Consider the following 24,850-nt stretch of genomic DNA (forward strand, 5'->3'; position numbering starts at 1 on the left):
TTACAATTTTCAAAACCCACCAACCCACGCAATATATAAACACACATACATATATACATACATACATATATATAGACTTAAATAAAATTAAATATATGTAAAATAAGTTGAAAATTCTCCAAAATTAAGCATCAAAAATCCCAAACCAAACCCTACCCACAAATCCCATTTCCCGTTTCATTCCAAAAATCTTATTATTACACAAAATCAACAAACACAGAGAGAGAAAGAGTAACTATCCACGAAGAGAGCGAGAGAATAACAAGCCAGATGGTGATGGTGATCTTGAGGAAGATGTACCTGTGTGTTGATTTTGGTCGTAAAGATTTCAAACGAAGAATTCTTTCTAAAGACAGAACACCAAACAAGACAGAGAAAGAGAGTAAAAGAAAAAAAAAACAAAACAAAAAAGAGGTACCAAAACGACGTCGTTTTGGTACCTCGAGCCATGTCACTTTCGAGCTACCTAGCGGGGTCGTTTTAACAATTAAAAAGTCGGGACTTACTTCAGCCCTAGCTTGCTCATTCTCTTTACAACGGGTTTGCTCAATCTTCAGTGCTAACACTATGTTTGGGAACCCAAGAGAGAAAATAAAAGAAACGATTACTTAAGTAATAAGAGAAAAGAAAAGAAAAGAAATGATTGTGATTTCTCTCCTTTTTGTTTGGATAAGTAAGAAATAAAAGAAAAGAAATGATTGTGATTTCTCTTATTCTTATTTGGTTAGATTTCATTAAGAGAAAAGAAAAAAAATTATTTTATATTATATTACCAAAATAAACTTTCTATATTTTCAATCATTTTATTTCTTTTATTTTTATAGGGACAAAATTGATATTATGAAAATAATAATTTTTTCCTTTCCCAATCTCTTAACTTTTGAAAAGATTGAAAATCAAACTTATAAAAAAAACGTTTCTCTCCAATTTTTCCCATTTCTCTCTGTTTATATTATCTAAACAAATAAAAAAAATACATAACAATCCATTTCTTTTCTTTTCTCTCCGAATCACTGAATACAAACATAGTGTAAAGTCGGGAGCTCCAAGGCAGATTGGGTGCTCAATCTTCTTCAAATTTTGGTGCCTCTCTCTCTCTCTCTCTCTGTAATCGATCTTCGTAATCGACCTGTAAGTGTTCCAATTGGAACTTTAAATTTCTTATCGTAATCGAACTCCGTAATCGACTTGTAAGAGGTCCAATTCGAACTTTCAATTTCTCATTATTTCATAGATTGAACTTTTTTTGTGTGTATATATATGTATATCTTAATACGTGTTGGAATTGAAGAATTCTTTACATAGATTGAACTTGTGTGTGTGTATATATGTATATCTAATCTAATACGTGTTGGAGATGAAGAATTGTTTTCTCGCACAGTTCGATCAATACTGTATTTCGTATGCTGTTAATTTGTTGTTTCAGTGAGTTTTCAGGTGTTACACTATCATTTTCTTTTTTTGATTTTCAATTTGTGATTATTACATAATTGATTTTCATTGATTTAGAAGCCAATTATGGAAAAGAAAAAAAGAAAAAGAAAAATCAATTATGGAATTGTGTGAGGGTGACTTTTACAGGTGAGTATGAGATTGCATGTCATATGCCTTTAAAACAGCTACAGAGGATAAGTAGATGAGAACACAAAAAAATAAAAAATAAAAAATTGAAGTAGCAGAGTTCTTTGAATTACATTGAATTACGAGATTGCATCTATTCAGTAGCTTATGTACATTGCATTGCATTGCATTGTTTTTTATTTAATTTTATTTTAAAGTGCTTGGCTTTAAAATTTCCTGTTCAGTGTATTGTAATTTGGAGCCTTGGTAGTTGAATGCAATGCAGTTATAGTGGTATGGTTCTCTTGTTTTGATCTGCCATGAATTTTTACAGCTTAATTTCTTGTTTTTTTGCATCTAATTGCATTCCTTCTAAATATTGTTTACTGTGTTCATTCAATGACCCATACTTCATTTAATTACCATGCTTTTCTTCTCTTGTAGTGTTTTAGTTGGGGTTTTAGAATAATTACATTTAATATAAACTTTTTGATGATACATTATGATCTTTTTCTTGGTGTAGTTAATTATAATTCTTCTTCTGTCATACATTTATGTATATGGACTTGTTCTACTTTTGGTATGACAACAGTGATTGGTATATGTTGATTAGTTATGTTATTTCATCAGTAATTTCAATGAGCATTGAAATAGCTCGCTCGCTCGCTCTCTCTCTCTCTCTCTCTCAATATGATGGTTGGAATTGTTGCTAATATATCTTTTGGCACTTGCTTAAAATTCTATAGATGCTGAGAAATTTCAGTGATGTTAGCTATCTCACTGAACTTTCCTGTCATTTTATTTTTGTGTTTCTTCTTTTCAACAATGAAGAAGCTATGGGATTGTTATTCAATGTGTACACAATTCAAGTGTGGTTGAGAGTATCCACTGGCCTACTAGAAATATCATTGTTTGATTTACCTTGCAGTGTGAGTTTAGATCTGCCAATTGAATTACTATTTTAGTATTATGGATGAAAAATCAATTGGATTATTTGGGGCATTTTTTAAACTAGATGTTTTACTTGGTGATTAAAGGTAGCTTCTAACATCCAATTCTCCAAACATTTAATATATATATATATATATGCTATATTTAAAATAAAGAAATTGAGACAGCCTTAAAAATGCCCCCCCCCAAGTCAGGCACGGTTATTTTTTTGGAAAATTCTATAATAGTGGCCTTTTGAAGTATGTAACCGATTATGATATTTGTGGTATTTGATTATGATTTTTTTATTGTTAGTTATGACTTATTGAGATATTGATTATAATTTATTATATGTTATTAGTTATAATTAAAAATGATTTAGTTATAAGCCTTTAAGTGTGTATAGAATGACCCTATATTTTTAGAAAGAAAACTTTATGAAAGTGCATCTATACACACTTTAAAATGGCATTATCACATAATTAAAATTTGAACCGCAATAACCCATAAGTTTCACCAATTTGGGTCATAACAAAGCCAAATTTGAGAGCTACAAAATATGGCCTTGAAAAATTTGAGTCTCCCTTAATTTGGGTAAAAACCTAGTAAATTAGGATAAGTCAAGTTTAATTTTGATGTAGGTTTGTCTAAGGATTGGTAATGGTATGTAGGACTTTGTGATATATATTTGGAGATATATGATATTCATCAGTTTTAGTTTGCCTGGGGTTATTTGATACCGGCAGATTACTTATGGTTCAGTCATCAAGCTGATACACATGTTGCAATTGTAATTGTGTAATTGTGCACATGTGCACCCACACCCGCAAACGAACACACACTCACAGACATTCAAGCTATATTTACTAGTTCAAATGGGCCATTATTTTGGATTTGATGATTTAGAAATTTCTAAATTCTAGCATGTGCTTGTGCTAACAATCATATATGATCTACAACAAAGGATTTATGTTTAAGAGATGGTGGGACTCTTGCTATTTTGGGAAATTTTTAATTCTGAATTTTCTTGTTGCTAGATGGTTTGAAAATTGCTATTGAATTAGCACTTGTTGTTGAAGTATTAGTCTATTTGTTTTGTTGTGATACTGTTAGGAACTCTTCTCTTTTGCTTTTATAATTCCAGTATGTCACTTAGAGAAGTAATATGTATATGTGTTTATATTGACTTCATTTTCATTTGTTTCTTTTCAGTTGGCCGGTCAAATTACACGCACTACAATATGAATTGATGAGGTATTTACCCAAGTTTCTTAAAATTTGAGTAATTATAAACTTTAAGTGTATAATCTAAAATAGTTCTATGTATTATTGGTGGGCTGTTTTTTACTGAATTAATGGTATTCTTACTATTAATATGTATAATATAAGTTTTCTCCTTACATTCTCCATTCATGTGTGTTGTAGTAGTCATTGTGCTATTATATGTGGCAATGCCTTTGCTTATTACATAGTACATAGCCATTGAAATTTCAAGGTTAAAATTTTTCTGTCTCTTGAGAGTAACTGTTAACACCCTATTCATTGTTTAAAGAAAATTATACTTGTTTCTTGTTTTGTTGGATGTGAGAGTGCTCCATTTTGTTTCTCTTTGATTATGGGGGATTTGTATATGCTTGCAGGTATATAGGCTTAGGTGCTTTGGTTGTACAAGTTTTATGCCTCCACCTTTCTTTTATGGAATAAATATGTTTGTTCTATAGTTCATTTTGAAGTATAAGAAGGTTGTAATTTTGTCCAAATATAGTGGATACTGACACCATTATAAAATGTCTCCATTGTCACTTGAAGAAAGCATAATGTGGCAATTCAGATTATAAGCTTAATTTAGGTAATTACTGATTATAAGTTGACTTTTGTGATGATGGTGGGTGATGGAAGAATGAATGTACTTCACCAAGTTCTTATTGTGTAAATTTTTCTATAGAGCAAGTTGAGAGGACATTTAATTGAGATTTCTAGACAAAATGATGGACAAGAAGATAGAGAGAAAAAAATAACTATTGCCAAAAATTATGGTTGGTTTGGGATGTTCTAAAAAAGTGCACTTTTTAACTTATTGGCTTATATGGGTTGGGTTTGGATTGGGTTTGATGTGATGTGTTAGAGAGGTGATGTGATTCAAATAAGATGATGTGACTTAAATAGGATAGTGACTTTTTGACTGTTTGTATTATTTAGTAGATGCCAAACTTGGCCTTAGTTTTAATGTTAAGTTAATAAAATTGATTTAACTCATTCTATTCAATTTAGTATTTTTTCAAATGTGTGGCTGGTTTGAATTCTCTCTTGTCTTTGAATTTTTGTTATCACATAGGTCGTGATCTTTGTGTTTACTATAACCTCTTAATAGATCAATGTCTTTTGTGTATTTTATAGGTTGAGAGCTCTGTTTCTGCTCCTACGGATGGACAAAACACCTGTGGTCTAACAATGGCCCAAGCACCCTCTGATATGGTCTAGCATCTATCCCATTTTCACACCAAACTATGAGGTAACTATCGTCTATCATTTTGTCTATCTCACAGATAACTGAGTCACCAATATTTCTACCTTCTAAAACCGCAGAGAAATGCAATCTTTCTAATATAACATCAAAATCTATATGATAAAGCATAGTAAGCAAGCATTCCATAGCAAACGTCAAAGTTCTTGTTTTAACAAAATGATAAATGATAGATGAACAACTCAAATCATATATTAGCCTTCTAAGAAACCTTCTGATTGATTAGAACTTCAGTTCATGCTTTTGTCCCTAGACGTTTTCATTTGAATTTCTAAGAAAATGGTGTTGATCATTATCTTTGGTTTGCCAGGAAAGAGCATTGTGGTGTTGAAGTCTGTGGTTGATATCCTCATAGAGTTTTAATTCATATAATGAACTATGTTGAACTATTTTGATCCTATTTTGAGTTTTAGCTCATATAATAAAATATGTTGAAGTGAATTTGGATACTTTGTGTTTTAATTTTTGTAAAATTTTATTTTCTATATACTTTTTGTGGTTTGGGAGTAGAGTGCCTTTGGTGTGTGGATTTTAAAATTTTATTTTATTTTATTTGATTGGATGACAAATTTAATTTTTGTGCATTTTAAGCTATGAAATTAAATGGTTACAAAACATTTCTAAATTGACTTTTAGTGGCGAAAATGTATGGTAGAGAAAGTTATTTGTCTTTTAGCGACCAAATATAGTTGTTAAAAATGTCATTATTTTGTTTTTCGCGACCAAATTGGGCTATTTTGTGACGAAGTATTAGCGACCAGATGTTTAGTCTTCTAAAATCAAACATTTTGTGACAATATAAAATTGGTCGCTAATTGTCATTTTCAGTGACATTTTCAAAAATTTGTCACTAAAGACTTTTTTGGACGCACTTTTAGTAACTTTTTTAGTGACGAATTTAATTTTGTCGCAAAAATTATTTAGAGACCAAAATAATGGTTTTAGGGACCAAAATAATTGGTTGCCAAAAGTCTTATATGTTGTAGTGTGCAATCTCTCTCTCTCTAGCGCAGGACAGAGAATCGCGAGCTTTAGGTTTTCTTCACATTCTACAGAGCAATGGAGACACCTGGGAAGTCCTTCAATCCAAACAAGCACTTAAAAGAGCAGTAACAATAACAATTTCTTCAATTCCTCCATTCTTTCTCTATACATATCTCCTTCTTATATATATATATATATATAATATATATGTATGTAATTGTTTCTTCTCTGTCATTTTACTTGTTTAATGTTTATGTGATCAGATTTGTGAGCAATTTGACTGGATCTTCCATGCTTGAAGTCATCGCTCTTGCGACTGCTGTACCTGTGAGTTTTGTTTATTTATTATTGTTATTATTATTTCCTATTCAGAATTGACTAATTCAAAATATGTGAATTTCGTAAATGAGTAAATTTGGTGTTTCTCAGGCTCTGATTCTTCTGCGACATTGTTTCTGCTCCGCTGACAAACAAGGTAAACCACACTGATGAATTCTTTGAATTTGGTAATAATTTCACATCTTTTTGTATGTTTGGAAAAATATTCTCAGATTAGTGGTAAACTTTACAAACATTTAACAAGTATAATCATATACTTTTTTTCATGAATTTGTAATTAATTTTTAAAAATAATTTTTTGTACTGTCTCATCTATTTCTTTTCAATAAGTTGGCATGCATTTAAGTTTGTGATGGGGAGGTGGTTAATACTAGGTTTTTATCAAGGATCAAAATTTTGTTTCAGAATGTTGTTTTGGTTAGCTTGGAAAAGGAAATACTTTGGTAAATAAAGGATTTTTTTTTTTTTTTTTGTTGAAAAAAGGGAAAATTTGAAAATTATTTTGAAAAAAAGCTAAATAATGCTAATACATTCTCAATAATTAAATAATTAACATGTTGAGGTTTGTGAATATTTGAAACTTATAAACAAAATGTTTAAATGTTTAGTTGGGGAATAGGTTTGCCATTGTAAGAAAAAACATTAGGAAATGCAAAATTTTAGTAGTAAGGATGAAAAAAAGAAGAAAAGTAATCTTCTCCTTTCTATCTCTCATCTTCTACCTTCTAGTTTTTCAAATTCTCTAATAAATTTAATATCTTTTTAAGATGCCACCACACTCCTCCAATATTTAGTACTTCATAAGAAAATGTTTGGAATCAGAGAATTTGTAGAAAATGCAATTTATTAAGAAACATACCCAATGATTGAAAATCGTGTTTTGACATTGAAATTTTTGTAAAATGTTGATCTAGTTTCCTGTGCTTTGATTTGATTGAATCAAACTTTTAGTTCATTAAATCAAAATTTTGTACTTGAGGGCATGTGCCAGCCATTCACCAACATATATTAGTGAAGCTCCTCGATTTCTCCTGGTAGAGTGCTGAACTTTTCATTAGTTTGTGTTTTAATATCTCTATTTGGTTCTTCAAATCTTCCTACCAGACCTTGCACGGCATTTTATTTCTCCATTGCTCACAATACAGAGCCAGCTGCTTTAATATCATTGGTTGGCTACTTCTTTCCTCAGAACGGGCAAGGAACTGTTAGTGGTGTGCTTATTTTCTGAATGATTTGTTGTCACTTCAGATCCTAATACCATGAAGATTTCACTGAAAAAGAATGATGACGTAATTGTTACTTTCAAGAGTTGGAGGGACTACATGGCACTAATGATTACGGATTTTCTATCGATTGTTCTTCCCATACTTCTATTTTTCACTGTAAGTGTTCGCAGTCTGATTTAAAAATTTGGTTGGGGACTTGGAGTAAAGCAACATAGGCCTTCACAGTGTGTTGCTTAGTTCTTATGAAATTTTCGACAGGGCTCATAGATCATAATTTCCACATCCTCTATGAATCTTGTGAGTGATTTTAAGCTGTTAAAATCATTAAATTGAATCATCAGTGGGGAAAAAAGTTGTCCTGAAATTTCATTTGAGGTTTTGTTTCTTTATGTTTGATAATATATGTATGTTTTATGTTGGGGACATTGGGTGATATTTTAATTCTTCCCTTGTTTAAATATAGACAAATTGGGATTGAGCGAGGCTTGATTATTGCTGGTGCCTTGTCATCGGAATTCTAGCTTAACTGGCTCTCTTGTCTTGGGTTTAATTATCTTTTCCTGCATATACCTTGGAGTTAATTATCTTTTCCTGTATATACCTTGTGTTTTATATAGCTGGTAAAATATGATGTTATGGATAAGAACAATTATTTAATGGCAGGTTCTATCAGAATGGACTTGTTTATGTGCAGTATTGCTGATATTGTTACTGATTTTCTCTATTGTAGCTAAAAGGTAAGATCTGGAAGTCAAATAATTTTAGTATTAATTTTTTGTTTTAATTTTCTTCTGTTATTGCTTTGATGTATGAAGTTTCACGGACATGTATAGAATGCTTGGAAATATTGCAGAAGTTACTGTTTATTAAACCTGAGTTCCGTTCTGATGTATTGATTGAAATTTACATATTTCTTTTGAAACAGACATAGAGCTCCTCTTTATGTGGAAGACGAATTTGGTTCTCTTAGGACAAATATCTCGTCGTACAGGGTTTCTATAGTATGCACTTTGCACTATGTAGTCTCTCTTCTGAATACATGCTTTCAATCTGTGGCCAAACCCTATTTTCCTTGTATTTTTTACTCTTTATTTATTTATTTTTTGTCTTCTCACAAGGATGATTGCTGCTGATGATTGTAACATGCTTGTGTATTTTGGCTGTGGACTTTAAAATATTTCCTAGAAGACATGCAAAAACTGAGACTTATGGTACTAGTTTGGTAAGATCCCTCAACCTGCTCAATATTATATTTATAAATGGTTTTGTAATAGTGGATGCCCTTTTAGAGAATTTGCTCTTTTTAAACTTTCCATGCTTTGAACTATATATTATTGGATGATAAAAAGAAAAGAAAAGAAAAGATATAGTATGCCTTAAATCATATGTTGCTTGGATTTTGCATTTTTATTTTGGGCAAAATCCATTTCCCCCTTCGTGGTTTGGCCCTGGAGCACTTCTGTCACGACGCAACCCCAGTACCCAGTGGTTTAGACGTCGCAACTAGCCAATTATAAAGGTCAATTCCAAATTTAACAGATGAATAGAGCAAGTGGAGGCAAAATAGAAAAAGTAAATAAATGGTTACCTAAAATAATTTTATAAAAAAAATCCATTGGACCTTTTATTTATTTATAAAGAGCTAGACAATAATTACAAAAAAAGAAAAGAAAAAAAGCACTATTTATTCCAAACCCTGGTCCCACTACATGGGATTAAAACCTCCTCTCTAAGTTTCATCACCTGAAAAGCCTGATATTCATTGATCACAACAACAACAGAAAAGACTTGTAGCGGCTTCTCGAAACGGTATGGCTATTCCTTCCCTTGACCTTCCTTTTACTTTTTTGACCTTATACTAGCAATTCCAACAAGAGGTGAAATAGATAGTTGAGCCCTAGTCCCATTACATGGGATTAAAACCTCCTCTCTAAGTTTTATCACCTGAAAGGATTCAACAACTATAAGTGCATGACAGAGTGATAAGCATTATACTGAGAGTACTAGGGTACAAAATCACCGTGGAAAATTATTTAGGCTAAACAATGAATAATTCAGTATGAACAAATAAATTATTTTAAACAACATAAACATAATTTAGGAATCGTATGAGCAAAATAATCATAATCATGGTAAAGGCGTGCCTAGGCGCGCGCCTAGGCGCAAGGCAAGTCGAGGTGTAGCATCTGCGCCTGTACAGGTACCAGGCGAGGCGACTTGAGCCAGGTGAGCGCCTTAGCCGCGACTTGAGCAAGGCGAGAGCGGCGCAAGGTGATCGCCTAGGGGCAACTGAGTGTTCAAGTTGTAGATCTGAACTAACGACTCAGATGAACCTTTCGAATGGCTCGTAATCACAGAGGATTATGACTCATGTACCATATGAGCGAAATAGGACTCAGATAACCCTAATCGAAGTTGTCTCTTCTCTATCAAAAAAAAAAAAAGAAGTCTCTTCCTCTTCCTCTGCGACTACGACTTCGATCGACTTCGCAGGTTTGACTCTCTCTCCCCTTCTCCTTTTTCTTTGTCTTCGATCGACTTCTTCACCTCTGTTTTTTGCCTTTGACTCTTTTTTTTTTTTTTTTACCCTTATCTGTTTTTTTTTTTTTTTTTGAGTTGAGTCTGAAAAAAAATGCGAAGCTGAAATTGATTATGATAAATAAATAAATAAATAAATTAATTCATAAATAAATAAATTAATTAATTCATAAATAAATAAATTAATTAATTGATTATGATAAATAAATAAATAATTTTTTTTTTCAATTATTTGACTTTCATAACCCTGATTATTACATAAACAAATAAATAAATAAATTAATTCATACATACATACATACATAAATAAAAAAATAGATATATTACATTCATTATGATTATACTGAAATTGATTCATCATTATACTGAAATTAATTAATTCATCATTAATTAAAAAAATAGAAAATTGATTCATAACATTAATTAAGTCATACATTACATACATTGCATTACATACATCAATTAATTCATACATTAATAGAAAATTGAATGTAACATAGGAATGAATGTAATGGAATGTAATGTACATTAATTAATTAATTCATCATTAATTAAAAAAATAGAAAATTGATTCATACATTACATACATTAATTAATTCATCACATAACATGCATTACATTCATTATACTGAAATTGTTTTTTTGTTATTTATTTTTTGTGTTGTGTAGTAAGTACTAAGTAGAAAATGACATCAGAAAGTAATAGAAAAGATCCGGCGTAGCAATATACCCATTTGGTGGAGGAGAATAATTTAAACAAGTTTGAGTGTAATTTTTGTGGTAAAGTATCAAATGGAGGTGTTTATCGGGTGAAACAACACCTTGCGGAAGGTTGTAGGAATGTCACTGCTTGCCCGAAGTGTCCTTCTCATGTAAGAGAAGGGATTAGAGAGTTCATGTCCAAAAAAAAGACACAAAAAGAAGAAATGAACATGTTGCTTGATTTCGATGACATGGACATGGAAGATGAAGATGATGATGTTGTTGAGATCAATGTCAATCAACACCGCAAGTTGACAAGTAGTAGCCAAGGTTCATCCAAATCCAAATCAAAAATGCCAAAGAGAAAAGGGCCTATGGATGTTTACTTCACACCCAATCCTGAATCAGTGGTGAAAAATCGAAAAGACCAAGCAAAAAGGAAACAAACCAAAATTGATGCAAATGATCCTTACAAAAAAGAAATGAGAGCTCGGGCACTGCAAAGATTTGCAAGGTGGATGTATGATGCTGGTATCCCTTTTAATGCAGTAAATTATGAGAGTTTTGGATCAATAATTGAAGCCATTGGCCAATATGGTCTTGGTATGAAGCCACCGGCTTACCATGAAGTGTGGGTTACCCAACTCAAAAAAGAAGTGAAACATACTGAAGATTTGATGAAGTATCATAAAGAGGATTGTGCAAAATACGGGTGTTCCATAATGGCTGATGGTTGGACTGATAAGAGAGGAAGGACATTGATTAACTTTTTAATTAATTGTCCAAGAGGAACCATGTTTGTTGAGTCGGTTGATGCTTCTAGCTATTCAAAGGATGGGCAAAAGATATTTGAATTACTAAACAAGTTTGTGGAGAAAGTTGGAAAAGAGAATGTGGTGCAAGTTATCACTGATAGTGCTGCAGCTAATGTGTTGGCGGGTAAAAATATTTTCTCATTCCTTACATCAAAATTGTTTACTCATAGTTTGTTTCATATTTAAAATTTAAAAACTTGAAAATAATAATTCTTCATTATTGTTACATTATAGGGAGGTTTTTGGAAGCTAAGTATGAACACTTGTATTGGACACCATGTGCTGCTCATTGTTTGGACTTGATGTTAGAAGACATTTTCAAGATACCTAGACTGAAAAAGACATTTGAAAGGGGTATTGAAGTGCATGGCTACATTTACAATCGGCCTACGTTGCTAAACATGATGAGGCGCTATACAAATTTGAAGAATTTGATCAAGCCTGCAAAAACTAGATTTGCAACTGCCTTTTTGACTTTGTCTAGGATGCATCAACAAAAAAACAATTTGAGAAAGATGGTCACTTCTGAAGACTGGACCTCAAGCAAATGGGCAAAGGAGCCACAAGGTAAAAGAATGGCACGAACTTTGTTGATGCTTTCATTTTGGAATATTGTTGTGTTTGCCCTTAAGGTCTCGGGTCCTCTTGTCAAAGTGCTTAGATTGGTTGATACCGAGAAGAAACCTCTCATGGGATACATTTATGAGGCAATGGATAGGGCAAAAGAATGCATTGCAAGTTCATTTGATCATAAAGAAGAGAAGTATAATGAAATCTTCGAAATCATTGACAAAAGATGGGATGTCCAATTGCATCGACCTTTATATGCAGCTGCGCATTTTCTTAATCCAGAATTCTTTTACCCAAAAGCGTTAGAGGTGCAAAGAGATCATGAAGTGATGAATGGGTTTTATGAATGCACGCAAAGGTTGGTCCCGGATGTCACTGTTCAAGATTTGATCACTAATGAGATGAGTATTTATATGAAGGCTAAGAGTCTTTTTGGCAAGTCTGTTGCGATTAGGCAAAGAAATACAAGAGCACCAGGTAATATATTATAGACTCATAGAGTTTATTTTTAGTAATACTTTTAGTAAAACTTAATACTTGGTAACAATTATTTCTAACTAGTGGATTATCGCAGCTGATTGGTGGGTATCATATGGTTCTTATACTCCAAACTTGCAAACTTTTGCCATAAAGTCCTTAGCCTAACATGTAGTTCATCGGGTTGTGAACGAAATTGGAGTGTATTCGAACATGTGAGTATTTAACATTCTAACTAATTTTTTGTTCAATTCAAATATTTTTTATTCTCATTATATAGAATTTAATAACTTTTTAATACTTGCAGCTTCATAGCAAGAAAAGAAATAGATTGGAACAACGTCTCAATGGTTTAGTGTATGTCAAATACAATAGAACATTGAGATTTAGGTATGACATGCGCAACACTCTTGATCCCATAGCTTTGCAAAATATTGATGAAAGCAATGAGTGGTTGCTTGGGAGGATGGATGGAGAATCAGATGAAGATAATGAGCCTGTGTTTGATGATGATGATGGCTTGACGTGGGCCACTGTTGCTAGAGCTTCTGGAGTAGAAGAAAGTAGCCATGCAAGTAGAGCAACAAGTTCACGCTCAAAGGCACAACCGATGATATCTAAATCATCAACATTGACTCCACTTCAATTAATAGATGAAGAGGAAGCGGGCTCAGATGACACAGAGGAGGAAGATGTTGAGGGATACAAATCAACTGATGGAGAAGAAGATGATAATTTGCTTGCCATAGATGTTGAGGATGATGATTGACTGACACCGACCTAACCTACCATTTCTTTTGATATTGATGTTTTTAAGTGTTAAGACATATATTAGTATTTGTTGGATATTTATGTTTTGGATGTTTAGTGTTTATGTTTTTATTTTATTGAATGTGGATTATTTGATCTTTGAAAATTGGAATGCCATATGTCTTTGTCTTCAGATTCTAACCCTTAGGTTTAACCAAGAGTCATCCAAAGCTTAACCAAGAAGAGCCTAATTGAATTTTGACCTTTGTAAATAAGTACTCACGTTATCATCCTCTCTGGTAATACACAATGACCCCTAATTACATTTTATCACATATAATTATAAAATTAAATATACCTTTTTTTTTTTGTTGACCTGATTGATGCGATATTAAAATTAATTACACATTTTGAGGTGTCACAACTTCAACCCTGACATTTAAAAATAGTCATTTCACCCTCATGTGGTTTGGGATTAAACAAAGTGCAATGCTAACTCCATTATGTAAAATGACCTAAATCTCCTATTTCTTTTCTTGTTTTCTCTTCTCTCTGCTCTGTTAACCACATATTATCCCAAATTCCTCTAATTTCACCACCCAGTTTCTAACTTAACTACATATTAACTCAATTAAACCTAATTTTTCCCCACATATTTACCCAATTTATGGCATTTTGGGAAAAGTGAAAATATGTAACATCTACACCATGTCTGGTGTAGGCTTTTTTTAATAGTATATATACATATTCACTGAATTTTCAATTGATCAAAGAAACATAAATGCAAAGGAAAAAAAAAAAAAAAACCTAGGAAACTGAAATATGCACACAACGAAAATATAGTGAAAATTGGAAAGCATATGTACATACATGGATATATATATATAGCTAGATTGGGATGTTTACTTCACAGGATTGAACTCAGAGAAAGTTGCATTCATGACCAAGGACTACCATTTCTACATGAATCTGATGGGAGGATTGGCATGGCTGTCCTGAAATCATAGACAGTTCCACACCTTGTGGATGCAATACATGCAGCTGTTACTCGTGTTTAAATATTGCACATAGTTAGGCTGTTCTTTATTAATGTTGGTGATGTCCCTCTTCTTTTTGATAGTTTTGTTGTAATAATAACCACCTCAATGGCTTGGGATAGAAATGAAATGTATGATTATGTGGCAAAGTAATAAATTCCAATTTGGACCGCCAAAATCATCGTAGGAGTCTTAATAGAGGAAGAGAGAGAGAGAGAGAGAGAGTGTGTGTTAAACACACAAGTGGCAGACAGGTTGGCTAGGGACGGGAGAGGAGGTGGCAGAGGTGTTGGAGGTTAGGGTTTTCAAAATGGGGAAGAAGATTTGTCTTTTTGCATTGACATTTGACTTAATTGTCTAACACGCCAACTCTCAAAATAGGCACATGTGGCGTAGTTTTTGTTAATTTGGATGAAATTTGTAACAGTAGGGACATCAACTGCAAAATGGGCTGAAACTATGTGTGTGCGCTTTGCATATATTAGTTTTAGTGCTTATATTTCTCTGAAAATTGTTGATGTTTTGAATCATTTGACTTTTCCATGTATGATTCATATTATTTGTTCGTAATTTTTTCTCATGTGCTTGTAAATAGTAGATCCATTGTTGTTGACAATTGTGGTAAACTCATTTGTCCTCACTTTATGCGCTCATGATGTGACTTTGAAAATTGAACTCATAAAATGCCATCCTTTATTTATTTTTATTTTTTATTTTCATTTTTAACTGCTTCAGATGGATCTTGGGGTAGGCTCATTTGTTTTGGCAAATTCATTAGTTTCACGACAAGCTCGGGGTTTCTCAACATTGTGAGTCATTTATGCTCTTTTGTCTTTTAATTATTGTTTTTGACTTCATCTTATGAATTAAAATGACAAACCTAACTCTTCTTTCATGAGTAGAAATTTATTAATTCAAATATAAAAATTGCTGGCATATAATTATTTGACATTGAATGCCTTTTCCTCCTGACCATTTTTATGAACCTTGCAAGTAAATGTTAGATTTTTGTCCACTTGCCTTGTGTTCTTTTCTCCCTTTAGATATATGATTATGTACCTGCTTGTATTATTTTGGAAATAAAGTTAATTTGCTTGAATATAATTAGTATCTTTGAATCTGTCACGTTAGAGCGGATAGTGCAAGAATTTGCGTGAGGACTATGTTGATGGCTGATGTGGTAGTCACTAGAATGTCTAAGCCCGAATAATGAGGCCGCCATTTTATATATCCAAAAAATAAAAAATAAAAAATAATGAGGCCACCATTTACGGCAGTGCCAACTTAGATTTTGTTGACTGCTAATTTTATCAAAACTCAGAGTACCTAAAGGAAAAAAATTGTGATTATTTATTTGTAGATTTTTTAGGAGTTCTAAATTTTGTGGTGGGTCTATAGATTTTGTGTATTCTTCCCGTCTACAGGATCTCGCTTCTTTTGGCATCCCTAAGGAAATCCAAATTTAATCCAAAAATAAATAAAATAAATGTCATGTTCTTGTTTGCCATTCACTTATTTATTTTCATTTTGTTTGTTAAAATAGAATGTTTAGCATTAACTATTACAATTTCTAAGATAATGCTTTTCTATAATTAACTATGCTGACTTTCATATCGTTCGATTATTTTTATGTTGACGATGAGGTCCCTGTTTGTACCCTTCAGGAAATTGAGAAACGCACTTCAATCTACTAGTCCTCTTATTATTCTAGGGATAGCTCGACTTGTTTCCACAGCACATGTAGACTATCAGGTAAAATAATCCTTAGTTTATCTCTATTCATTGGTCGTAAATGGTATACTTCCATTGCTGTGTATTGAGAAGCAAAGCACAATGAAGTTATTTGTTTTTTATAAAAGCTGATTTTTATTGGGTGTTTTTTGGGATTTAAGTCACCTGATTTGCTTGACAAGGTGGCGAACTGCACTCTAGTGCATGGATTGACGAATTTTGTACCAAATTGTGTCTACTCTGGGAATTTAGTGGGTCAAGTCTGAATTTAAATGCTCAAATTCGTGAATTCTATGTGAATTTTATTGTTACTACCCATTTACTGCCACTTGTAAACAACTTTGGAAGTTCTAATGCGTGGACTAAGCTGCACACTCTTCCGCAACTGAGCAGTTAAGTGCAATAATTACTAGTGCCTATGTGTCACAAACAATGCTATACGGAAGCTCATTACTATCAATGTGAAAGGACATTGTTGAGACATTAACTAATAGGCTTCTTGCTTTTATCTGTTACCAATGTGGGATTGTTGCAAGTGAGATTGGTGCGACTGCACAACTACTTGTGAAATTTTCTTCTTCATCATGTTGTGAGAGGCATTTGAGTACATATTCTTTTGTGCATTAATTGAGAAGAAATAAGATGACACCAAAATGTTTGGTTTTCATTCATAGCAATCTCCCCTTTCTATTGAGAAGATTCTGCAATATGCGAAGACAAACCAATATGTGGGATATAGCAGACGATGCATTTGATTCATTTGAGGATGTTGGAGAGCTTGAAATCACACCATTCTCTCTTGATGAACTAGAATTGGAGGCCATAGTCTTTTTGGATGATGGTGTTGGAGGTGATATTGGTGCAAAGGTAATTGAAAAATCATTTGATCCAACTTCAATTGCCTTTACACCAATAAAAAAAAATATAAAAAAAATCTTTTACTTTCTATCAAAATAGGTGAAACGATTTTGTTTCCTAAGAATCTGATAAGAATAATTAGTGGAAAATTGAAATTCCGATGTTTCAATCAAAACATAACAAAATGCACCAAAACTCATTAAAATCTTTCCATTTTCATCATGGTTATTAGAATCCCGATCCAGATCGTAGGATCGTACGATTCTACGATCTCAGTTGGGCCAAACGATCCGGATAACACTTGAATCTTAAATTTAGTAGGATCTTAAAGTCACTACAATCTTAGTCATAAAATGATGTAGAATCGCACATGATCCGGACCCTACCAATTTTTTTTATTATTTATTTCTTATATATATGTATATATCTATATAAAAAAATTTGACTATAAACTCATTTTTCAAACGTCTTCTCTAATTTATGTTTACAGAGAATATACATTATATTAAATTTATCAATTTTCTTTAATCTTTTTAAAATTATGCTACAAAGATTATCATTATCGATAAATTTTTATTTTGCATTAAAAGTAGGATTTTAAGATTCTCGATCCAATTCTACGATCCGCTTCACTAGTTCCTCCCTACGATCCTACTTGGGATCCTGATTTTAACAACTTTGATTTTCATGCCTTTTCTGGCAACAACAATTTCTCGTAGGTCGACAAATGAAAACTAAACATACTTTTCCTTCTGAAAGTTTGTTTTATGGAGCATAAAGTACTTGTTCACTGCACTTTAGAAGTTAAATTGTTACCTAGTTATGATTCTTGTATGTGAGGCCAGTCTTCACTTTTTCCTTGCAGGTCCACGTGGGCGAATATGGAGTGCACTGGAATTTCTTTTTCACACTTGCTGCTGTATCAATCCTAACATCAATAATTAACGTTCCCCCAAAATATTCTGGGGTTCTTGGTTCATTGATTCTTGTAGGTATACTTCCGTTTGTTTTATTTGTTTACATTTATTCTTTAGAAACCATATTTCCTTTTTTATATAATTTATTTTTAGCTCACTTTTTTATTTGATTTGATTTCAATTTTTAGGATACCAAGCTGGCTTGATGTATGGTTTAAATGTCTATTTGCTTTCTAATGAAAGAGGAACAGACATAATTAGCCAAAACAAGGAGGGAATTTTTAGCATATTTGGTGAGGGCTACTTGGATTAATTTAGTGGTTTCTTAAATAGTTTCTTGTTTGGTCTATGTATTGGATTTATGTTGTTGTATTGAGGAACTATTTAGTGTATTGAGGAACTATTTAGTGTTTTCGCAGTTACTTCTGCTCATTTAGGAACTTTTTTGTGATATTATACTAGATATTGCTGTTTTTCCTCTGTGTGGTTTTTATTTTGGACCCATGTGCAACCCCGTCTTGCATGAGGAAAGAAAAATAGAGAACCAAACAGAAGGAGAAACAAACAACCAAGCAGATAAGAAGAAACAAACAGGAAAGAATACGAAATGCCAACGGAGAGACTTGAACCCAAGATCTATCTCAGCCTGAGCTCTAATACATGGGCCCAACGATGTATATTAATCGATTGGAGTTCCTTCAGTGTTCTCAAGTACTGCATTAGATTTTCTTAGAGGCTAGGAGGAAGGAAGGTGTGAAATATTGGCTCTCTTTGCCTTTTTTATATGCATTTAGAGGATGCAAATAGAAGTACGGGTGAGAAGATGAAGAACTGATGTATGGTTGGGCTTTGGGGAGGGTTAATCCATCTTTGAGAGTTTTTTTTTTTAACTCTGTAGATGGCATGGATACCTTTGTAAAGCTTTGTTTTTCTATACAATGTTTATACTTGGGATGACGTCTCCTTCTTTTGGTGCCTTTACTGATAAAATAACTCATTTAAAAAAATGTTCTTGTATATATTAGCCCTATATCCAATCAGGTCCAACCTGCAACCTTAATTAGTAACTAAGAACATTAAATGCAGTATGTATAATATGTAGGCAAGACTTGTATGTGGGTATATTTTACACTTCAGTTGTTAATTGTACTTGATACTAAATTCTTCCCAAGAAAGTGATTGTCTTTCTTCTCAGGATATTGGGGTATGTATCTTGTTGGTGTCCAATTGGGCAGCTATCTTTTCTTTGGAAACTCTAGGCAAGTGTCGAGATCCAATAAATGGGCAAGAATTAGAGTCTGGATTCTCTCTTTTTTGTTTTGGTATGCCTTTATTGCTGTGTTGTTTGTCATCTCAATATCTTCTGCTCCCATTATAATTATTTTATTTTAGATTTTGATTCATTCTGAATGGTGCAGGTTATTAGCTATGCTTCTAGACAGGAATGTGGAAAGAGTTTCACGCCGAACGGTAGGGCATATTCACTGTTAACTTCTCTAATAATTTGGACTTACAATGACAACAATGTTATTATTTATAAAAAGGAAAGATCCATTCTCAATTATAAGCTTAAAATTGTCAAAACTAATGGAAAATTCTTTTGCAGTGCAATATGGCTTATGTCACTTTTGTACTGGCTCAAAATCTCCAGGTTATTATAATTTTTCCTTTCTTCTGCAAATAACATCTGAAATATGATGGTTTTATCTATTTTTGATGTTGTTTAGTGGTCAGCATATTTGATAGTTTTGCTTCTGTTGACTTGTATTTCCAGTGTCAATGATTCATTATGGTAGCTTATCTGAAAGTTAATCTGGCTGATTGGGACTGCTTTCCTTTTACAAGTTATTAACTGTTTGGTTTTTATAGTATATATTATCAATTCTTGTCATTTACAATAGTGTTTGTATAGTAGGACTATTTTCTTTGTTGGATCATTTGGCATTGAATTACCCATTAGGAAATTGGCAGAGATTCATAAGTTGGATAATTTTTTCTTGGTTTACGAGGGAATTTTTTTGATGGTTTTGATGAATCTGTTATGAGTCAGTCAAGAAAAGGCCCACTACATGTGGGCCGTTGGGAAGGGTGGATTAGGTAGAGGCTCAACTTCCCGAATGGTGTAGTATACTTAACGACATGGAATGGACAACCTTCGGAAGAGAATATGGTTATGTGACAGCTGTAGACACTTCCATTACAGTGACTCATTTTGATTTTTTGCGTCTTTTATGTTCATTTGATTTGTGTTGAATGCATAGGGTGTCTCTGTAAATAAAGTAAGTTTTGTTTTCAAGGCCAATACTCCGGTAAGTTTTCATTTTTCTGGCCATGAATCTACTCCTGTACACCCCCTTTATCCCATGTATCAGAAATGTATCTAAAAATAAAAATAAAAATTATTAATTAAATAATATTTGAGGATATGTATTGAAATGTATCCACATATGTTCTACGCATTGTGTTCGATACATATCAGATATGGATATCCATGCTTACTAGATTCCAAATTTCCAAGTCTATATAGGTTGCATCAAAGACCCAATGTTTATATTTTCTATCTAAGAAACACGGACACGAACACGGCACGGAAAAGCTGACATGTAATTTTCAAAAAATGTAAGACACGTGCAAAATATATAATTTTATATATTTGGTTGTGACTTATTTTATTCCCTCATATTTTCCCTTTCAACGTCATTGTCATAGTTTTTGCAATTTGGTAAGATTGTCCATGTTAATCAATAATCAGAGTAGTATTATAATGATTATGGAGTGCACTTCGTTATTTAAAATATTGATATGCATCCCTCTAAAATTTTGCAATTTTTCAGGTCTTAGCAATCCTCATGCTGTCTTATTACATCCCCGGACATAAGATTTCTGTGCTGGAAGAAGCATTCAACCGAAATCAACTGGCATCATTTCTTCTGGTGAAAGATATATCCTCTTCTTTTATTATTTGTAAGGCTAGTGCTATACAAATAGAGCTATATCTTAAGAAACATGGACACGGATAAGTGACCCTACACAGACACGACGACACGAAAAATTTCAAAAAATATAGGATACAACACGTGGGGACACGTGCAATATAAATACTTTTATATATTTATTATATGTAATATATAAGGATAAATAATTATTATATGTCATGTATGAAATATAATAATTTTTTAAGTCTGAAAGAGGAGAATATATACAGTTATGTTGTTTTTTGTTTTTTGGTTGGCTTCTAAATTATTTTATTTAAACTTGTAACGTATTTTATGTGTATCTAAGTGTTGGGAAGTGTCCGACAAGTGGAGTTTCGGTGTCTGACGTGTAAGCCACGACATTTTACCTTTTTAGAAGGGTCCATGCTTCTTAGACCATATAATTATTAACATGTAGAATGGTGTGGTAAATGACTTGCTTATCATGTGAAAATTACTGACTGTATTTTAAAACTGCTACTACCATGCCATTCTGGATACGCATTTTTTATAGGATTCATGTCTGCAAAATAATTTTTCTGTTTGTGAATACCTTTCATCCTCTGTCAAGGTAAAGATGGTAAACTAATAATATATTGATATTCATCTGTGCAGGCAAATTTGCTCACAGGGTTGGTAAACTTGTTTGTTGATACCTTGTTTGCTTCATCATTCTCAGCCCTCGCTATATTGGTTGTATATATGTTTATTCTATCCCTTCTTGTTGGTTTTGCCGACTTTTATGGCATTAAGTTGAAATTTTGGTAAAGTGGAACTTTTATCTAGTGTATATAACTTTCCTTTCGATTCGACAAGATCCAAATTTTGGTAGGGTGGGCCTATTGCTGGTCATGTGTTTCACTTTGTATGTTTAGAAATCAAAGGGAAACAAATTTTCTACTTTACTTTCCATGAATATTCATGTGCTCAGCATTCAGCAATAGTGTTCATGGAAGATCTCTACCCTGAAAATGAGGTAGGTGGCTGCTATCTGTCTGAAGGTTCTATAGAGGGCAATATACTTTTCTCCTCTGTTCTATTTTTGTTTCCTTTTGATGTATGAATCATGTAACGTAAATAATACGCTTGACATAAATTCATACCCAAGCATGTATATGTAGGAGTTTACAAATATGCATAGAACTGTTGGGTAGTGTAACCATGGTATTTTTGGTATCAAATGTTTCACATGGATGTAAGATTTACACGGGACTTATATTGTGTGGGTCTAACACTCATGTGAGATATTTGGTAGAAATTTTGATAGAATTTGAGTATTTAGCATTACTCTTTTTGGTATTCTACAATTTTGCCGTAGTGTCTTAATATTATGAATCTTGAGTGATTCTACTTACACAACTAGTTTACTTCTTTACACTCTTCATATGAGATTTTTATTTTTTTTAAATTTTACCTGTGTAAAATTACTTTGAAGAACAAAAGATTAAAATTAAATATATTTTATTATCTCTTTACACCCATTGTTCTTTAATTCCTATTGCTTTTTTTTTTTTATTACATATTTCTTTTCAAAAAGTGAGAATAATAGTTTTTGATCATAGAAGAAAGTAATGGATGAAGAAATAGTGGTGAATAACCATAAAAAAAGTGAAATGGTGAGTTTTATTTTATTTTATTTTATTTGTTTGGTAGGTTTTTGTTTTGTTTTTTGAGATAGTTCTTTGATTTTTGTTGGGCGTCAAAATCGAACAAAATAAAATAATTTAGAATTACATTGCCAAACAAAAAATATATGTCCGGTAACCTACTGATAAATGAAAGATACATTTTCGATAACTCAAGGCTGAGCGTTTTTAGTTTGTTTGGTTACTCACTATTGTGCATTGTCAATTTCAATTATATATATATATATATATATATATGTACTGATTGGAAGGATTATGCTTCTATTTAACCCAGCAATGCAAGTATAATCATTTGGCTACTAAACATTTTGAAGGACCTTCATTTGTTGGTAGATTGTTTGAGGATGAAACATAATTGTTAGTTGACATATCAAACAATATGGTATCAAAAGAGATATTGATTACATTGAAATAAATGGATGCTTTTAATGTGACAACAATGAAGACAATCTATAGTGCACGTAAAACGACGTGTGATTAGATAAATTTATTTTAGTTTGGCAACATAACGTTGGAGTAATTTAATTTGTATATGTATTACCGAACATGCATTTCATAAATGGGTTTTAACTAATTTTTTGTTAAAGTAATGTAAAATCAATCAATCGAACGATAATAAATGTTTGGAAAAAATTAGGTAGTGTTTGGTAGAGTTTTAGAATTATGATTTGAGAATAGAGTTGTATTTTGAGTTTGTGAGTTTTGGAATTATGATTTGAGTGCGAAAAATTTGTTTATGAGTTTTAAAAAGAGTTTGAAATTTTTGATGTGACATGATATTTTATTCAAAAATTTACAATTCATAACCCTACATACAATCCAAAATTCTATTCAAAATTCATAAAAAATTTTAAAAAAAATTTAAAAATATTTTTTATTTAAAATATAAAATTAACAAATGCAAAAAAAAAAAAAAAAAGAAAAGAAAAAAACACTAACACTATTTCGGTCAACTGGCCGAACGTCCAGGTAGACGTGTTTTGAAAAGTAGATGTGGAATAAATTTTTAAAAACGCTAACCAAACACCATATACAAAGCAAAGGGTGGAATTGAGTCTTGAAAGTTTAACCAAACACAGCCTTAGTTTTTCTAGTAACACGACATTGGAGTAATTAAAATTCTTTAGCATTGTATTACCAAAAGCTATCGGTGTAAAGATACAAAACTCAAAAGGTTTTAAAAAGTTTTTAATTTAGGGTTAGTTTTGATAATATAATGGGTATAATGTGAATTACATTTTGTTTAGTGGTGTAATAAGATGGATGGTATAAAGACTTAAACTAGTGGTGTAAGTAGAATCACTTTGAATCTTTTAGTTAGAGTGTTGCATCTTGATGTATTATATTCCAACACTTTCAGGTCAATTCATTGAGTGGCTCATTGAATCAACTCAGTGGGTTGACCCAAATTCTAGAAGAGCAAGTGGATAAGTTGCATTTCTAAAACTTGAACTTGCAGCATCAACTGCCAAGCAAGTTGGCAAGTTGAACTCAACTCATTGAATCAGCTCAGTGGTTGACCCAAATTCTAGAAGAGCAAGTGGACAAGTTGCATTTCTAGAACTTGAACTTCCAGCATCAACTTCCAAGTAAGTTGGCAAGTTGAAGCCTTGGAAAAGTACTCTTTTGTTCCCACATTTTGGTGTATAAATAGGGGTGCAAGTAGTGTGTAAGAGAGAGCATATGAGAGCAAGCGTGAGTGAGTGTGAGTCGAGTTTGAGAGTCTCTCCCTCCTTTATTGTTGTATTTATTTGTTCTCTTAAAATTAGTGAAAATTAATTCCCATGAATGTAGGCCCATTGTCGAGCCACATAAAACTTATGTGTTTCTTGTTTAGTTGCTTGTTTTGTGTATGTTCCTGGGTCTTGGACATAACACTTGGGATGTATGAAACATGTAACGTAAATACGTACCCTTGACATACATTCATACCTAAACAAGTAATATGTGTGAGTTTACTATTCAAATATGCATAAACTGTTGGGAAGTGTAGATATTGATAACTATTGAACACTAACCATGGTATTTTTGATATTCTACAATTAAACCTTGTTGTCTTAATACTATGAATCTTTAGTTAAAACGTTGCATCTTTCTGTATTATAAAACGTAATGACCATAGATGTAGACTTATTCTAGTGTGAATCACGTGAATCATTGTATTATTATGTATTTGATTTAGATTCTTATTTTATTCTTTTTTACGTTTCGTGTCTCACTCTTGGTTAAGTGTATCAATTGCTAACAAAAACGTCAATTATATATATAAAA

The 24,850-nt window shown here is 32.3% G+C and overlaps 2 protein-coding genes across 11 annotated transcripts; both read left to right on the plus strand.

Annotated features, from left to right (window-relative positions):
- Window positions 1-977: 977 nt before the first annotated feature.
- LOC114322040 (uncharacterized protein At4g17910) lies at window positions 978-21,838 on the plus strand. 10 transcript variants are annotated; one of them, XR_014348799.1, is made up of 20 exons: window positions 978-1,131; window positions 3,703-3,744; window positions 4,888-5,002; window positions 6,028-6,123; window positions 6,262-6,325; window positions 6,428-6,473; window positions 7,586-7,719; window positions 8,227-8,300; window positions 8,489-8,564; window positions 8,696-8,785; window positions 15,188-15,261; window positions 16,117-16,204; window positions 17,907-18,033; window positions 18,147-18,251; window positions 19,154-19,280; window positions 19,377-19,428; window positions 19,565-19,609; window positions 20,486-20,577; window positions 20,793-20,891; window positions 21,549-21,838. XR_014348799.1 is itself a non-coding variant. In XM_082902136.1 (20 exons), exons 8-20 carry the CDS (start codon window positions 7,597-7,599, stop codon window positions 21,699-21,701), a joined length of 1,233 nt encoding a protein of 410 aa, XP_082758262.1. In that variant the 5' UTR covers window positions 980-1,131; window positions 3,703-3,744; window positions 4,888-5,002; window positions 6,028-6,123; window positions 6,262-6,325; window positions 6,428-6,473; window positions 7,442-7,505; window positions 7,586-7,596; the 3' UTR covers window positions 21,702-21,838. The 10 variants fall into 10 exon arrangements, 9 of the variants coding, with proteins under 9 accessions (XP_082758255.1, XP_082758254.1, XP_082758261.1 ...); XM_082902136.1 differs by lacking the exon at window positions 20,486-20,577 and adding an exon at window positions 7,442-7,505 and having other exon boundaries at window positions 980-1,131; XM_082902137.1 differs by lacking the exon at window positions 20,486-20,577 and adding an exon at window positions 7,442-7,505 and having other exon boundaries at window positions 989-1,083.
- Window positions 10,861-13,581, plus strand: LOC114322039 (uncharacterized). Its single transcript, XM_082902127.1, has 5 exons — window positions 10,861-11,742; window positions 11,853-12,185; window positions 12,273-12,665; window positions 12,763-12,880; window positions 12,973-13,581. The coding sequence occupies exons 1-4, from the start codon at window positions 10,998-11,000 to the stop codon at window positions 12,831-12,833; spliced, it is 1,542 nt and encodes a 513-aa protein (XP_082758253.1). The 5' UTR covers window positions 10,861-10,997; the 3' UTR covers window positions 12,834-12,880; window positions 12,973-13,581.
- Window positions 21,839-24,850: the final 3,012 nt, after the last annotated feature.

The sequence above is a fragment of the Camellia sinensis genome, chromosome 13, assembly GCF_055761805.1.
Source record: "Camellia sinensis isolate YWXY chromosome 13, ASM5576180v1, whole genome shotgun sequence".
Taxonomy (NCBI): Eukaryota; Viridiplantae; Streptophyta; class Magnoliopsida; order Ericales; family Theaceae; genus Camellia; species Camellia sinensis.